General features: G+C 44.0%; 1 protein-coding gene and 2 non-coding genes across 4 annotated transcripts in view; 1 reads left to right on the top strand and 2 right to left on the bottom strand.

Annotated features, from left to right (window-relative positions):
* The window catches only part of Myo5b (myosin VB), a 281784-nt gene extending 269555 nt beyond the window's left edge, over positions 1 to 12229 (top strand). For both annotated transcript variants that reach the window (XM_048363621.1, XM_048363620.1), the window contains exons 35-39: positions 1045 to 1195; positions 2952 to 3237; positions 4087 to 4261; positions 5720 to 5800; positions 12077 to 12229. In XM_048363621.1, the coding sequence (XP_048219578.1) occupies positions 1045 to 1195; positions 2952 to 3237; positions 4087 to 4261; positions 5720 to 5800; positions 12077 to 12229 (846 nt within the window). The remainder of the gene's footprint in view (positions 1 to 1044; positions 1196 to 2951; positions 3238 to 4086; positions 4262 to 5719; positions 5801 to 12076) is intronic.
* Positions 12230 to 17616: 5387 nt separating this feature from the next.
* LOC125364343 lies at positions 17617 to 17694 on the bottom strand. The gene has a single exon (XR_007213497.1). It is a non-coding gene; the product is annotated as a small Cajal body-specific RNA 18 (non-coding RNA).
* Positions 17695 to 17781: 87 nt separating this feature from the next.
* On the bottom strand, positions 17782 to 17923 carry LOC125364350. Its single transcript, XR_007213503.1, has one exon. It is a non-coding gene; the product is annotated as a small Cajal body-specific RNA 17 (non-coding RNA).
* Between the last annotated feature and the right edge of the window lie 558 nt (positions 17924 to 18481).

Below are 18481 nucleotides of genomic sequence, written 5' to 3'. Positions count from 1 at the left end.
GAAGTCAAGGGACCTCACATGAGTCCTTTGATGTCAGCAATCCTTCTATCATACATGTTAGTTTCAGCTTGTTAATATAGAAAGCTAAGAGGAAACAAGGCTATTGTAACCGAGTCATTTCACTTCATCTGTTAATTCTGATACTCAGGGATAGAACCCGTATAAAATGTCTCATTACCCAAGCATAGCGTATGGGCCACAGCCACACTCCTGTAGGGGGCCAGAGTCCTCTTAACACTCAGGGTAGCCCACACAGGCGCAACACAGTCAGTGTGCTGCAGTGGCCAAATACAAAGAAAAAACACTTAATAGAGGAAAGCTTTATTTTAGCTGATGGTTTTAGAAGATTTATTCCATCATCGTGTGGAGGGATGGCAGAACAGAGCCATTCATGTCACAGTGGTCAGGAATCAGAGAAGAGAAGATGCAGGAAGGAACTAAAGTGAGATGCGCCCCCCCCCCCCGCCACCAAGACTCTCCAGCAACCTACTTCCTCCCACTCCACCCCACCTCCTACCTTTCACATCTCCAAGTTAGAACATCCTATCGTGAATGCATCAAGGCATTAATCCATGGTGATTAGAGCAGAACCCCATGGATTTAACTGTCCCTGGGAATGCCCTCATAGACACCCGAGAGTTGTGTTGCTAATCTCCTAGACATTTCTTAATCCATCAAAGTTGACAGTCAAGATGAGCCATCCCATAGAACAACCTGACTGGGGACGAATAGAAAGGACACACCGCTCTTTCTTTGACCTTGCACACACCTGGGGTTTGGTACCTTCGGGAAATCCCTTTACCACAGGGACTTGGATTAAATGATTTAGGCCTTTTCGAAACTCCACAGTTTCGACTTCTCTGTCGTGTGGACTTTTCCACTATCTTCAGGTTCAAAGGCCATCACTTCAGCCTCAAGAATGGACAGGGGGTTTTGGAAAACATGGTGTACATGGGGGCGGTGAGGGATAAGAGATTGACAACGTGAGCAGCTCTGAGCTCAGGAGCGCTCAGAACATGAGTAGCACGCACCTCTCCTCCACAGGGCTTCATGACCCAGAACACTGCGAAGCAGAACGAGCACTGCCTCAAGAACTTTGACCTCACTGAATACCGACAGGTGCTGAGTGACCTTTCCATTCAAATCTACCAGCAGCTCATTAAAATTGCAGAGAGCTTGTTGCAGCCTATGATAGGTAAGTTGTTACAAGAGCTCCCCCCACTTATCCTGGCGGTCTGAAAGAAGTGGCTGTGGTAAGCCACCCTGCCTTTGAGGAAGCAAATGTATCAGCAGTGGTAAGTCCAGAGGTATCTTGGTTCTTGGTAAAGGCATTAGGAAATGTGTGTATTGTGCCTAGGAAGATGTGTGAACATTTCAACACCATCCCATAATGGTACTAGCATAGAAGATGCTCTTTATCTCTCCTTCTGTAGTGTATATTCGTACAACAAATTCATTTCCATAGGTAATCAACATAAACTCCAAAGACACCAAGGCCCTGGGTTCAATCTCCAGCATTGCAGCTACAGATGCAAAAACAACAACAACAAAAACATATATGCATATGCAATGGAAAAATAATTCTCTTGCCCAGTATGTACTTCCTTCATGCAAACAGAAATCATTGTGTGTTCTTGCAAAGGAACACAACTCTAAGCTCTCGGTAATATTTACTTCATACAAAGCTTCTGAACATGAAAACAGAATTGAAAGGCAAAAGCAATCAAGTTCAAAGAAAAGTGACACCTTACATGTGTCACTCTGTGTTCCACAAAGGGTGGGAGAAAGTCAAACCTGGACCTGCCAGAAATGCCCTCTCTGGGCTTCTATAACCCAGCTAGGACCAATCCAGACCTGGGTATAAATCTCCTTGCAGACCCTCCCTTTGTCCAGCATCTTCTAAGGCACCAAGTGGAGGAAGAAGTGACACATCAAGCTAGAGATACATTGGAACTCAGAGTAATGTGATGGTTAAGAGCACCCATTCTGAAGTCAGACCTGAATTCAACTCTTATCACTCCCTAGCAGCATGCCCATTGGCAAGTTATCTAGCCCTGTTTTTCCTCATCAGTAAAATAAGAAGTACTTCATAGGGTTGTTAGATGATTAAATGAAGTATTGAACATAAAGCACCTACAGTTAAGTTCTTTGTTTTTTTCTTCAAATTTTTATTATCAAACTGATGTACAGAGAGGTTACAGTTTCATACGTTAGGCATTGGATACATTTCTTGTACTGTTTGTTACCTTGTCCCTCATTCCCCCCTCCCCCTTCCCCCCTTGCCCTTTACCCCCATGAGTTGTTCAGTTCATTTACACCAAACAGTTTTGCAAGTATTGCTTTTGTAGTTTTTTGTATTTTTTTTACCCTATATACCACTGTTTACCAGTATACATGGTTTCCAGTATACTCAGATAGATACAGAGATAGTGTAGGTACAACCACAGGAAGGGGATATGAGAGGATCATCAATAATAGAAGCTACAGTTACACATAGCACGTTGACAGTAGTTACAACAGTGATATAACAATTGTTTCCATAACATGGAGTTCATTTCGCTACAGTTAAGTTCTTTAGGCCCAATAAGTATGCTGGACCAGCTGACCTAATATTCATAGAGTCAATGGCTGGGCCAGGACTACACTCACATTGCCTAGTTCTTAAACTCTGGACTTTTAACACAGGCAATACAACTACGCAGCCAGTGCAGATTCACTATCGTTGGCACGTCATCAATACATTTAAGTGAAAGTTTGCTACATAACTATTTTTCCATATAAAGATCAACACACTAGAATTTGTCAAATGATGTGCATTCCCAAGTACGCACATCACAGATTGCTGGATGTTATTATTGCATAAGCCCAGAGTACCATTTGACCTGGGTGGCCCAACAACACAGCTTGTTCTGGGGAACATACAAGCTTCTCTATCCATTCTTTTCTTTCAGTGTCTGCCATGTTGGAAAATGAGAGCATTCAGGGCCTGTCTGGTATGAAGCCAATGGGCTACCGGAAGCGCTCCTCCAGCATGGAGGGCGGGGAGAACTCATACTGCCTAGAGGCCATCATCCGCCAAATGAATTCCTTCCATACGGTCATGTGTGACCAGGGCCTGGACCCCGAGATCATCCTGCAGGTGTTCAAGCAACTCTTCTACATGATCAACGCGGTGACTCTGAACAACCTCCTGCTGCGGAAGGATGTCTGCTCTTGGAGCACAGGCATGCAGCTCAGGTGAGCGGAACACGCCAGGCCAACCCCAACGAGAGCCAGAACACAGCTGCTCTCAATCCAAATCCAACTGGTGGTCCTTGCCGTGGTCTGTGTGTGATTCCAGCCTATCACCTTTTTACTGGTTGATGAAATTTATCAAACACTGAGATGGCGAACTTTATAAACACGTGTGCTAAGCTTAAAGCTATCTGCATACACTGAAGACTTAAGTACAGTGAAGCCAGGTCAGAGAACACCTGCTGGGAAGGAAGGCCCAAAGATTTGCAAAGAAGTATTAACATGTCTATGAATATTGAAATATAAATGGTTTTAACTCAACATATCCAATGCCTCCTCTCCCCCATTAATTTCTGTTTATTTTTCTTTTGTATCAGTACCAGGGCTTGAACTCGGGGCCTAGGAGCTGTCCCTTAACTTTTTCAGCTTAAGGCTGGGGGTCTAATGATTGAATGACATCTGCACTTCTGGCTTTTTGGTGGTTAATTGGAAATGAGAGTCTGGAAGACTTTTCTGCCTAGTCTGGCTTTGAACCAGGATCTTCAGTTCTTAGCCTCCTGATTAGCTAGAATTACATGCTAGAATTACACTGATGCCCAGCCTCCCCATTAATTTCTAAAGATACATCAAGTATTTTATTTTTGCCTGATTTTAAGCACCCAATCATTTCTTCATTCAGCCAGTAGTTACTGAATGCCAGGCACCTTTCAAGCTTTTAGCCACATGATGAATTATGGTAATGACAGCGCTGTCCCTCACTGTAAGTAGCCTACATAGCTCACACGTGTCCTCCTCCCAATGGATTAGGAACTAACACAGCTTGGTGTGTTTTTTTCCCCCACTATGGCAAAGGTATAACATAAGCCAACTTGAGGAATGGCTTCGGGGAAGAAACCTTCACCAGAGCGGGGCAGTCCAAACTCTGGAACCTTTGATCCAGGCAGCCCAACTTCTGCAGCTGAAGAAGAAAACCCAGGAGGACGCAGAGGCCATCTGCTCTCTGTGTAACTCACTCAGCACTCAGCAGGTAAGCCTGGCCATGGTAGACCTCTCCCCGCCATCCAGACAGCTGATCTGTTCCTGCCCGAGGATTCTCAGTGCTCTCCCCCGGGCTTGATGATGCGGGTCTGGAGTTGCAGTCCGCGGGTGGTCTCACTGAGAGATGCTACCCTGTCTGTAAATCTCTGCGTCCTGTTGTTCATCCAGAAAATAAGCTAGCAAACCCACAAAGTTCAGCTGACCATTTGTCAAGCAGCAAAACTCTGGATTGCTTCCTCCCCAGAAATTTTAATTTTTGCTGAAATGGTTAACATTGGGTGTTTGCTTCATTTGCTTTCTTCATAATTATGTGCTTACTTTGCAACTGTCATTTAAATATGGTTATGTTTTCTCTTAAGACTCTACAAAACAGTGAAATCTGTTGTTGAAATTATTTTAAAAAGGGGAAGAGGAGATAGGGGAGAGGACTGGAGGTTGATCAAGATACATCTCACACTTAAAGATTCCTTCCAAACAGAACTAGAGGTCTTACCTTAAATGAGAAGGAACTTGTTTAATAATACATGTGTGAAAATGGCATAATGAAACCCTCCTTAGGCAGCTAAAGTATACTAAGAAATCTATTAACATTATCTTAAATGAAGTCCTTAAGAGCTTAGAAGTACTTACATATTATTGTCCTCCCCCCCCCCATTACATTAATTTTATAACTTGGTTGTAGACATATTATCAGCGTATAAAAAGATAAACCCCGAGGAGGACAGATCTTGCCCTTCATCATGAGTGACCTATTTGGAAATGAGCCAGGAGCCAGCCTTTCCCAATCACATACATCTCCTTCCTAACCACCACCTAAAAGCACGTAGGCTCAGTAGAGCAAAATGGCTATGTCTCTTTGTAGCTTCTCCACTAACTACTGAAAGATGAAACCTGCTTCCTGCTGCAGAAGTACTAAGCGCTTCCCAGCTTCCCCCCTTTAAAAGCCATTTTTGCTTTCATGTGTTTACTTCTGGAATGCAACTGGCATTGCACTGGACCAAATTACTGCCACCAATCAATTGGTAAATAGACAAAAGACTATTTCCTGCTTAAATAAGAAGAAAATCTCATTTTTAGGCAAGTTTGTTGGTAGGAAAGGAGAGAAGAGTTGGTAGATGTTAATCAGGTTCTTCCTTATCTAGGGCAAGACCTCCAGTTTTGTCTAAACAAGAACTTCGACTAGTAGCTATTACCCATGTAGCCAAGCCAGGGGGCATGTACGAGCACGCACATGCGTGCTTGTGTAGAGTATAGGAATGTCATATAGGAACTCAGATCTGCCAGGAACAGCCATGGGTGTAAATTCCCAGTGTCATGATCAGTCTGGATTATTTATGTTGTGGGTCCTACCTAAGCCAGTGATTACTCTTATGCTAACAGCATACAATCTTCAGCGTTATCTTCTGTTCAAATAACTTTGTGCTAAACTTTGTTTTTGTTCCAATAGATTGTCAAAATTTTAAACCTTTATACTCCCTTGAATGAATTTGAAGAACGGGTCACAGTGTCCTTTATCCGAACAATCCAGGTGAGTTTTAAAACATGAATCAATTTAGTAAGTCACAGTCTAAAACTCTGAAAGATATTGGAAGCTTAGGTTTTTGTTTTTTGTTTTTTTTTTTGTTGCCAGTCCTGGGGCTTGAACTCAGGGCCTAAGCACTGTCCCTGGCTTCTTTTTGCTCAAGGCTAGCACTCTGCCACATGAGCCACAGCGCCACTTCCAGCTTTTATCTATGTATGTGGTGCTGAGGAATCGAACCCAGGGCTTCATGTATTCGAGGCAAGCATTTTACCACTAGGCCATTTTACCACAGCCCTGGAAGCTTAGGTTTTTAACCTCTTTATTTATAAAATGCTAGTTATGCTGCTGTGTGCTAGAAGAACTTTCATTTCTTTGTTTTCTATGTAAATAAATATGAACCCTGCTATCTATGAATAACTCATTAACTAGACACACACTGAGGATTTAACCTTTATCACTTATGCCTCTCAGACTTTTAGATATCACCTAAGTATTTAATTCGCACCTTAATGAATCAGGACACCAAATGGGCTCAACCTAGACATTAAATATCCACTTTCCCAAAGATAGATCTAAGCAGTGTTCTGTAAGCATTCACCAGAAAAGCTGGATACACAGCTCAGTCGTAGAGGGCTGTTCAGTACATGAAAAGCCTTGGGTTCCATCCCCAGCACTACCAATGGGGGGACAGAGGGAGGGAAGGAGGGGAAAAAGGGAGAAGGGAGAGACAGAGAGAACATAACTTGAACTCTTAAATCTTATCGCTAAGACTTATAATAATCCATCCTTAGGAATATCTTTAGTAGAAAGCATGGGTTTTGTTTTTGCCAGTCCTGGGGCTTGAACTCAGGGCCTGAGCACTGTCCCTGGCTTCTTTTTTGCTCCAGGCTAGCACTCTACCTCTTGAGCCACAGAACCACTTCTGGCCTTTTCTGTTTATGTGGTGCTGAGGAATCGAACCCAAGACTTCATTCATGCTAGGCAAGCACTCTACTGCTAAGCCACATTCCCAGGACAGAAATCAGGTCTTGTTAGGCCTAGAGGTGTTTAGGTCTGTTTTCTCTTATCCTGGGAACTTCAACTTAAAGATGAACATCCTCAAGCTGAGCCTAAGGGGAGTGCCAAGTGCCTGGCCTGCTTGTATGGCAATAACTGACTGAATGACAACATAGAACAAATAGGGCATGTCTTTCCAGGATAACTTTGCTGGGACACGTTAGCAAAGTAATGCCAGTACTTATCAGGATTAGAAAGGACAAGGGAAAGTGATCAGAGAGCAGGTGGCAGGAAAAGGAGAACCACAATAGAAGTTTATCAAATCATTGCTGAAGACTGAAACTCCTAGCTGGGCACTGATTGCTCACTAACACTTGTAATCCTAGTACTCAGGAGACTGAGATCTGAAGATTGCGGTTTGAAGCCTGCCCTGGCAGAAACGTCTGTGAGACTCTTATCTCCAGTAAACTACTCAGAAAAACTGCCGAAGTGACTCTGTGGCTTAAATGGTAGAGCACTTGAAGCCACTCCTTTTAAAATACTTGGGGTTTTACTCAGAACACTTGACTGTGTTCAAATGTAGAACTCCAGAGATTTAGAAAGAGTATCCTAGGTCTGAAAAGAGCTGTGGCAAGAATAAATGAACTTTAGCCCACTGTCCAAGTAGAGAAGAGGCCAAAGGTCAAGGTAAAAATGCCAAGTCGGATTTGGCAGGCTGGTTGTTTTCTCAAGGGCAATTGAGAAACCACGAGGTTATTCAAGATGTAGCCCATAGAGACAAGCAGACCAAGGCTGGCCAATGCAGATGCAGTACATACAGGGCAGGTGCTGACTGAAAAGAACCAGTTACTAAAGCCATGAGCCAGCTGCTGAACAGAAGAGAAGCCACTGCCATTCCTGACCCTCGGGACACTATCTGTGCCTGACTGGAGGGCTAAATCAATGACACAAGTAAACATGCAAGTTTTGAAAGTCTGCCTTGGTTTTGAATATCCAAACACACATCTATATCTGAATATCTGTGACTGAGTATAAATTGGTAACTGGGAAAACAGGAAGGGAAATTGAGCCCAAAGTAGATGATGAACAAATGCCAAGTCAGGCTGCAGGAGGTTTAGTGGGTGAAGGATCAGTTGTCCTCTTAAGAACGTGTACCCTCTCCAGTCATGCATCGATTTCAGTGATCCTATCAAATATCTCTGCCAGTTATAGTAGCTTCATGTTTAATTTCTCACTATGCAGGTTTTAGAGGAAATGGTCATCAGTCTTACTCACCCACACTTTAGATCATGCATCACAAATTCAAGCTGCTCCCTAAAGCATACTGCTGTTCAAGTGCTATATGCATTATGTGGACCTTTAAAAATATAAATTATAGGGCTGGGAATATGGCCTAGTGGCAAGAGTGCTTGCCTTGTATACATGAGGCCCTGGGTTCAATTCCCCAGCACCACATATACAGAAAATGGCCAGAAGTGGCGCTGTGGCTCAAGTGGCAGGGTGCTAGCCTTGAGCAAAAAAGAAGCCAGGGACAGTGCTCAGGCCCTGAGTTCACGGCCTAGGACTGGCCCCCCCTCCAAAATATATATATATATATATATATAAATTATATATGATATTAATACGTATATATTAGTATCGCTGTATTAACCTACTAATACACATCATTTTAAAACACACAATACATGTATTGTGATTGGCACCAGACACAAAAGGAGTTCTTTCCCTTTACTGTGAAGACTGTGAAGCCATCTCATAATCCTGGGTTTAAACTCACTTCACCTATGAGCCTGTTACCTGTCACTTTCCAGATGCTCCCCTGTTAAGCCATGGGACCCTGAGTTTAAGCCCTATCCTGAGCATTAGAGCCAGTTGCAAAACCCAAGGAATTGAGCTGATTTATATCCCTAGGTCTTTCACCTCTAAAATAGTGAAATCATGGAAGCTGTAGACAATTACAACATCAAAATATTGTCACTAATTGAAGCTTCATAAGAGAGAAGAATAAACAATTTTCTAGCCTCAAAGTAGTAAGTATACAATGACCTGTATTTCTCAAAATCAGGATGTATTAATTTTCCTCTTGGTAAGCAGTTCAGTGGCCTCTGTAAAAATACAGCTCCAGCCTACAGTTCAGAGTTCAGAGGCTCATGGTTAATGCACAGGCAGGAAGAAGAGGAAATCATACTGCAAAGCTAATATTAATGACAAATAGAGCACTTGCCATATGTACCAAGCACTCACAGGCCGACTCTCTTGATCCTTACAACTTTCTGAGAAAGGGTCTCCTCTCATCCCCACTTGTGTGTGTTAGTATTTCCCCCACCTCAGATCTTCAGCCACTCCCACTAGCCCCCAGCTCCACCCATACCTGAACTCCCTGCCTTAGAGCTATACTTGGCCATTCCCGTTCACCACTGAGACCTACCTACTTCCCCTCGAGCCCCAGAGTTATATAAGCCACCTCCTGGATTAAGATGTAGACGCCATATTGCTCTCTCCCCTGTGGGAGGTATGACCCCACTAATAAGCCTCCTTAGAAACCTTGTTCTTCTGTCTGTGACTAGTGACTATCTCTGCATGGTCCCCAGGGATGGCTGGGACAGATTCTTTCAGTGTGCGTGTTTGTCAACTTTCCATTATTGTGACAACATAACTGAAATCATTGACTTAAGAGGAAAAAAGGACTTGAGGGCTACTTGTTGCAGACCAGTTCCTGTTGCTTTGGGCCTGTGGTTGTGGCAGCTGGGAAGCAAAAGATGGAAAAGGGCCCGGTCCTGGAATCCCTTCCGAGAACTCAGGACCTTCCAGCTCTGTTCGCTTTTACTCTTTCTACCAGACCAAAGCATTTGAACCAGCCTAACCCCAAGCTCCCTGGTCCTTTTTGAAAGGAAAATTATCCCAGAAAACCACAGACCATAGAGGAAGTCATGTAGGGCAGAAGAGTTTATTGCCAGCAGGGCAGGCAAGGCCAAGTTCCCACAGAGGAGTAAAGGAAAATGGCGCCGGAGCTCTCTTTATACCTTTATACCTTCATGCAACTAAGGTGGGAGGTGCTCCGCCTGCCCCTCAGGTATCATCAGCCAAGGGCGGACTCACATTGCCAAAAGGCAGATCTTATGTGTGTGTGGGGGGGGGCATTCTGTAAGCTTACACTTTTGTATGCCTGTTCAAGTGTCCTTCCATGGGTTTTTCACTTGTTAGTGTACATTTGTAAAGAAAATGTCTTACGTACACAGGAAAAGGAGGAGAGAGTGGGTCCTTTTAGCTGTCACGGTTGATGTCACCAGGCAACTCCATTGCAGCTCAAGTCCAGCATCTATGCTGAGACCAACTAGACCAACCAAAGCACACAGACTCAAAAATGTGAAGGACATTCTCCATTGTTGGTGGGAGTGCAAATTAGTACAGCCACTTTGGAGAACAGTATGGAGGTTCCTCAAAAAGCTCAGCATAGACCTACTCTATGACCCAGCCATACCACTCCTAGGCATCTGTCCTGAACAACAGGTCTCAGGATACCATAAAGACATCTGCACATCCATGTTTATCGCTGCATAATTCACAATAGCCAAAATATGGAAACAACCCAGATGTCCCACTACAGTTGAATGGATCAAAAAATGCGGTACCTGTATACAATGGAATACTACATAGCAATTAGAAATGATAAAATAATGGCATTTGCAGGAAAATGGTCAGAGCTTGAACAAATAATGTTGAGCAAGACACAAGCCTAGAACACAGAAAACAAAGGGGCATGGTCTCCTTGATATATGACTGTTGGGGGCAGGGGGGAGACACTAGAGACCAGGTCTGCAAAATAACAAACTTCTTTTCAAATGGTATTTCTACATGTTTAGGTCAGCAATTTTACATTATGTATCTAAAACCAAACAATTACTAAACAAACATAAAAAGGTCTAGAATAGACCTATCAGTGGATCACAATAGCTCAACAGCTATGTATACATGATTATATAAGATGAGGATAAGCAAAAACAACTCCAAGAGAAGGACACAGGAGGATTCTATTATTGACTTTATGTTTAATGTTCTACGTGAATTTCCTTTGGTGTACCCTACATGGTTACTGTATATGATTTTGGCACACTGGATATTGTATGTATGCCTACCTAATCTAGGGAAGGGAAAGAAAAATGAGGGCGTAACAGATATCACAAGAAATGTACTCACTACCTTATTATGTAACTGTACCCCCTTTGCATAACACCTTGTCGATAAAATTTAATTAATTAAAAAAATAAGATGCTCAGGGACAGAGTTCAAGCCCCAGGACCAACCAGCAAAAAAAAAAAAAAAATCTTTTAATAAATAAACGATTAACTTAAAAGGAATAAAGGTTGTTTGGGCACAGGAAAAAAAAATGTGAAGGACAGATAAGATCCCACTGCCTGTCCTGATACCATTAGCAACTCTGGGAATGCAGGCCTCTGTCCCCACTGATGCGCTGGGGCTCACGCATGTGAGCAGGTGGTGACCAGCCTCTCCCTGCAAAGCCCCCTCCTGGTGCGACCAGTGTCTGAGAGGGCTTCAGGGTGAGATACTTGGTACTGATCACCCCACAGCTGCTTCGGTGGAGGCACCCTGCCTAGACTTCCGATTCTGCCATTTTATGCCATGTGCCTCTTTCCCATTCCATTCTACAAAAGAAAAATGGACATTGAACAGTTCAGGAAATTTAGCTACTTAGGAGAGCTGAGGATTACAGTTCAAAGCCAGACCAGGCAGCAAAATCTGTGTGATTCGTATCTCCAATGAGCCAGCCAAAAGCCACAAGTAGAGCTGTGGCTCAAGTGGTAGATCTCCAGCCTTGACTGAAAAAGCTAAGTGACAGCCCAAGGCCCTGAGATCATGCCTTCCCCCGCCCCCCCAAAAAACAAAGTCAGTACCAAAAGCTACCATGTTTTATCCATATGATTCACACCTATTTATACCTTCTTTCTTAGGAAAAAAAAAGTTGAAATAATGCTAGAATCTAGAGAATGCTTTCTCTTATCTCCAGTAAGCCTAGGCCAGGGCTTCTATCCACGCCAAAGACCTCAGGGGTAGGGAGAGCTTGTTCTCCTAGTCCCAACCTCTTCCCTAATTTTTTTTTTCTGAATAATTATTTATTTATTGTCAAAGTGATATACAGAGGACTTACAGTTTCATACTTAAGGCAGTGGGTATCTAAGAACTTGTCCCATGCTATACAGCCAGCCACTTTGGTCAGCTCACTTCTTTTCAAGCCCATGAAGAATTCACGTGGTCTCCTTCTTCCAGGCACAACTACAGGAGCGAAATGACCCTCAGCAACTGCTGCTAGACTCCAAACACATGTTTCCAGTCTTGTTCCCGTTTAATCCGTCTTCTCTGACCATGGACTCAATCCACATCCCAGCGTGTCTCAACCTGGAGTTCCTCAGTGAAGTGTGACCGTGCGCCAGCGCGCTTCCCAAGGAGGGCGAGGAGGCGGCCAGCGCAGCCCAGTGAATTCCTGGTAACAGCGGACGGCATCAGAGATGGAGAGTCTGGAGTGTGCAGAACTAAACAAGACACCTCTCTGTCATTATTTTTTTTTTGTATTTGCTGCTCAGAATAAAAACACTTGAATTATGGAAGATTTTTTTTTAAAGATTCGATTTTACTCTAAACGAGTACACACGATAATGTGTAGCCACCAAGCTGTCCCCATGGGCTGATAACAGGTGCCACTTCTACAAAATGGAAGCTGCCTAGTTGTTTTTATTTTTAATCTCTGCATAGAACTGGAGAATACTAATTAGAAATGAAGATCATATTCACAGCCAAGTGTGGTGGTACATGCTTGTAGTCTCAGACCTTGGGAAAACTGGGAGTTCCAGCCAGCCTGGATCCTGTTTCAAAACCAAACAGCCACAAGAAAACAAAAATGCACATATATAAAATATGGGACAGACATTGCCTTCACTGGATTTTTGACAAGGTACCAATGACATGACAATGCCACATGCTGGCGTTCCCCAGGTTGACAAACCATATAGGTATGGTAGAGGTCACAAGGTGTTTTTAAAACAAGAGGACAGGACTGAGCCTTTTCAGCAGCTTCTCCAATGAGTTTTGTTAATGGCTAATGAATGAGAGACAGTGATGTAATCGGCCTCCAAACCACACATTTTTGATATTTATTTTTCAAACAAAATACAAAGACCCAGGCCTCAATAGGCTAGGACCCTCTAGTGTAGTCTCAGGTTTGTGGAAAAAGTTATGCTACAAATGCTGTCCTCCACACCAAACATCAGGAAGAGATGGAAAAAATACTGCTTCCAGTGCTGGTCTGGACTCTTAACAATTCCACCAAAGTTTTCACAAAAGTGCATGTCAGCCAGGAGAGTAGGACGTCTCCTCTATCAATGTAGAAACCACACAGGTCAGTGTGAAAGCTTTTGAGGTGTGAATGCCATCAACCTAGGCCATACCACACAGCTCTGAAAAATGCAAACAGCCAGTATCAGCTATCACTTAAACTTCAGAATCCAATTATTTGAGGGAGGGGGGAAAAAAACCTTTAAAAAGGAATCTGTAATCCTTCAGTTATTAACCAAACGTTTGTGGTTTTGTTTTTATTGATTGTGGAAGTATTGTTTTGAGAAAACAAAACTACTTAAGCCAGGCACTGGTGACTCACACTTCTAATTCTAACTTGTCAGGAGGCTGAGATCTGAGGACAGATTTAGAGCCAGCTCAGGCAGGAAAGTCCATGAGATTCTTATCTCCAATCACCCACCAGAAAACCGGAAATGGCGCTGTGGTTGAAAGTAGTAGAGCGCTAGTTCTGATCGAAAAAGGCAAAGGAGAGTGCCAAGGCCCTGAGTTCAAGCCCCAGTACCAGCATAAATAGGTAAATAAAGCAGATTATGAAACAGCTTAAGCCAACTTTTCCCATTGTAGGTTATCATCAACATTTTTTAGAATGAGTACAAAAATGTACTGTGATTAGCTCTGCTATGAAATAGATTATAAAAAGAGTAGCCATTCTCCGGCCTACTGGAGTGTTCTTAGGTGTTTTCTGATCTTAGAATTTTTTGTCTTGTTTTTTCTTTCAAGGTGCTTTTGGGCGACTCTCCAAAAGGAAGCATTCAGTTAAAGAATCTTACTCCACTCAACGTTTACTATATAATTTAATTTTCATTTTTCATATTAATAAGGGCATACTGTTCCTCTGACAGGAACACACGGCTTGTAAATCCTGTGAGAAACACCTTGACGTTATATTGAGAACGGTTTTCCTACATTGGGAGTAGGGGTGCACCACACCCCTGCTGCCTTTCTTATGCCCAGCCCCTCCTCTGAGAAGACTCTTGGGGAGACATATAACCCAAGCCCTAAACAGTCCTCAGCCCTAAAATCCTGTCATTCTTCCCACCTGCTGCGGCCAGAACACAACACAGGCCTGGGTTAGGCTCCTGACAGTCATGTCCAAAATGAGTTGTCAAGGGCACTGTCCATTTTGTGTCTGCATTCAACATCTCCGCTGGGCATCCCAGGGCAGTCCCTTCCCTGTGCTCTTAGCTACGCCATCCTGACATTCACATGCCAACTCTCACGCCACCTTTGGAAAGCCAGATCAAAACAAGTAGATGGGTGGCTACCTCTTCACGTTTATTAAGTATGCTTTGCTTTTTGATGCACGTGAGTTTGAAGTTGACTTCTTACGTGATGATTATCCTTAACCATGGAGATAACCAAGAAGTCCTTGTTACTAAAGTGGTCAGCTGCTATGACCAGCAGCCACTCCGCAAACAATGGCTACCTGGCCTTACACACCGCCTTCAGCCAGCTCTGGGTGGCGACTATCCTGTCACAGTGCACCAACAAGTACCAAGGGCTTGCTGAATAGAAGCTTAGCAAGTAAACAGGCAGAGAGGAGTCTTGTGAATAGTTCCCTTCTTAGCTAAAGAAATGGCAGATTTCTCTTCCAAAAGTCAAAAAGATATTTCACTACAACAGTAATTGATATAGGTTATTGGCAATATGGTAACTGACTATATGATAGTTAAATCTGTCCTGTTTAACTTCATACTAGGAGACTGAAATCATCTTTAGAGAAACAGTCTTATGTTAGTAATTTTCTGTACACTTCTTTTCCCTCTTCCAATGCTGGGAATTGAATTCCCAGCCTGCTCTGCACTGTGTGTGTGTGTGTGTGCGCGCGCGCGCGTGTGTGTGTGTGTATTTAGTTGGAGATAAGAGGCTCATGTACTTTCCTGCCTGGGCTGGCTTCCAACCATGATCCTTAGATCTCAGCCACTTGTGCAACTAGGATTACAGCCTCCAATGCACAGCTGGACTCTTGTACTTGTTAAAAGTTTATTCTCAACTTCATAAAATCCATAGTGATTTCTTAATTTAAGCAACTTAAAGTAGCACAAGTTTGAAGTCAGCACTAGATCCCTTTCTTTTACTATTAAATTTTAGTTGTCACTTCTCTCACGGTGTGCCTTTAGCAGCTACTGAGCTAACTGACTGACCAATTGTTTCTCTGAAGTAAGTGTTGCCCTGGGAAGAAATTCAGTGTTCAGTGTAGCATCAGTGGTCTTCTCGTTTGTCTTTTGAAACAGAGGCACTTGAAAGATTACACGAGAATCAAATATTTGTAAATCAATTGGTGTTACGTGGAACCTGTCTCTTTGCCCATCGTAATGTGTGCATTTACACACAAATTCATTGTCACCGAGACTGCCGACCAGCGACTCTCATGTGTCCCCCTAGGATGGCTGGGCCATCCTAGCTGCAGTAACAGCAAGATACTTGTAGGTCCACCTGGGAAGTATATTACACCCCAACATAGAGATTCCCCCCTTCCATGGAGCATGTCAATAGGAGTTTCTTCCCTTGGTTTTTTTTTCACTCGTACTCAATTTCAAGGCATTTATAACAATTAGATGTTAGGGAAAGTTAGAAAAGAAAATCGGCCATCAGTTCATCAAATACTTACAGCCTTAATAAATGCATTATGGGTTATAGTAACAAATTAGAATCCATTTTTTTCTTTAGCATAAAGTAAATGGTTTGCAAACAATTCTAAGGCAGCAAAATGCCTACGTAACTATATGATTGTTAAACTGCGAGCATGGGGCAGGACCCTTTCATTTCTCTTTACAGAATATTTATGGTCAGTTCCTAAAATTTGCTGCATGAGCCAAAAAAACATGATTTACTTGTTCGTACACATTGGTGCCATAATTAGAGAATTAGAAGGTATACAAACTTAAAATTTTAGTATCAATGGCAAACATGGGGCTGAGTTTTTTCTTATAAAAGTTATTAGCTATTAAAGATTGTTTTTCCTGAAAAGAAAGTCTAATTGTAATAAAGGGAACCAATGAACTCGAATGAAGCTACTTTCTAAAGTGACACTGTGACAGAATGATCCAGATTTGAATATGATAACATTTTGCCATCAACTGATGTTCAGATGCAGGACTGCCTCTCTGGAGGGGGTTCACACCATATTCAGGGGTAAACTATAGAATAAATACTGATGAGAATATTTTTTCCATTTTGGACAAATCTGTAAACTATACTTTTGTTTATCAAAAAAAGTGCTTGTAATAGTCACTGTAATATTCAGTTGTGGATAAAAATTTGTGGAAATAAATACTTTTGAATAAATTGGTGTGCCAAATCTAAACAGAATTTAAAACTGCATTTATGCATTGGCTGAAAAGTTTCTTAGTGCTTTCTTGAAAAAAGAAAAAAATTTCATTGTGGGGCTATATTCAAACTTGCATGATGATTGCTTAAACCAGATGTCATTATCCAACAGTGCAAAAGTTGGGGGTCGAAGAGAACTTTACCTGTAAGATCAAAAGGCCCATTGAGCAACTACTCTCAACCTCTCAAAGGCAGTTTGGGGGTAGGAAAAAACTAATAAGCAGATCAATGAGATAGCTCTGAGGGAGAGTAAATCACATGCATATGGTAGAGACAACATTGTTAGTGGAAAAATGTTTTAAAAAACTGTGAAGTAATTTATAAATGTTACCATAGACAAAATTAGGTGATGGAAAGCCTACAGGTTCAAAATCAAGATCAAAATGCTGGTGTTTGTGTGAAAACTGACAAGCTCATTCTAAAATTTATGTAGATGAGCAAAGGCTTATGGATGAAACCACCTTCCTAGAGAAGGTGTAAACCTGGCAGGTTTTAAGACCTCACCATGGAGAGGTGCACATGTGTAATCCCAGCACGTGGGAGGCTAAGACAGGAAGACTGGCGGTTCAAGACAAGGCAACATGTCTAGACCCTGAGCCGCCTGAGTTCGGCGATTACTCAGCCTCCCTTCCGACTTCAAGTTTTACCCAGTTGCCATTGCTGAAACTTCCAAGACCACTGTTATTTAAGCTGAAACTATTGCTATTTAAGCTGCCCTCAACTTTGCGTGTTACAGCAAAGTAGGAAAAACTATGCTGACTATGCTTCCCCATACAAAAATAATACTGAATTCCTACTTTATATTTAAAGTGGGTTACTTTCGTTAAAGACGGAAGTGCCATGATGAAAATCATTAAAAATACCCCAACCCCCATTTGTAGCCTTAAAAAAAATTAAAAATAAGTCAGATTTTTTTTAAGTGAACACTACAAGAGCATCACCGAAGTATGTAATTCTTGCGCTGCAGTTCGCAGGGCAACTCAGACATCAGTTGCCCCACATCCCGCTCCCACCACTGGATCTGAGCCCCTCCCAGCCCCGCAGCCCGGCCCCCAGCCCCGCAGCCCGGCCCCCGGCCCCGCAGCCCCGCCCCGGCCCCGCAGCTCTCCACCGCACTCCTGCTCGCCCGGCCTCAGTCGGCTCGCACACTCCATCGTCTGGTTCCCAGAACTCAGATCGCACAGATGTCACCTCATCATCGGCAGGGCTCGCAGTTCCCGGTGGCGGGCCCCTCACCACGCCTCCCTCGGTCTCAGCCCCAACCTCTCGCCCTCACACCCCTTCTCTCCCCGCTCCAAGTCCCCCGGGCCCCACTTCGCCAGGCACGGTCTTATAATCCTCTCAGGCCCGGGCAAGCGGCGCCGCCCACAAAGGGCCCGATCATATAAGGAAAATACTGGGGGCTCACTGGGGGCTGCATCGGGGACTCAGGAACACCCTGCCGGCTACGCGTCCCGCACCCAACCCCACTACGCTCACCGCACCCACCAAAACCCCACCTTGCGAGCCGCGTAGAAGCCCAGGCCTCTGCGCACTGTGTGCGCAGCCGCACACCTACCCAATCACGGGGCGCCCCATACACCACGCCCATTTGACTTCCAGGCCCCGCCCCACGCCGCGGTAGGCCACGCCCACGCCGCGGTCGGTCACGCCCACCACTTTCACATCCTTGCGTAGCTTGAGATGAGCGGGGTCGCGGGGTCCCGGCTTTCCGGCCTATTTTCTGCAGCAGCACCACCCCCCCCCCCCCCCAGGCAGGGTCCCGGGAGCCCGCGGCTCCCGAGGACTAAGACCGTGGTGGAGTCAAATAAAAACCCCGCGCTGTTAGCCAAAGGCGGGACAAAGATGTGAGATGGCCCCAGCCCGGCCCCGGGAACCGGCGGCTCCTCCACTTTCCAGAAGAGGCGCGAAGGGGGAGCCCGAGCGAGGTCACCCGGGCCGGGAGGGCGTGGCGGGCGGGGGGAGCCCGCGGAAAGTAGGCGCAAGGGCAGG

The sequence above is a fragment of the Perognathus longimembris genome, chromosome 15, assembly GCF_023159225.1.
Source record: "Perognathus longimembris pacificus isolate PPM17 chromosome 15, ASM2315922v1, whole genome shotgun sequence".
NCBI lineage: Eukaryota > Metazoa > Chordata > Mammalia > Rodentia > Heteromyidae > Perognathus > Perognathus longimembris.
Note: the sequence above shows the minus strand (reverse complement) of the source record. Positions and strands in the feature narration are given on the sequence as shown.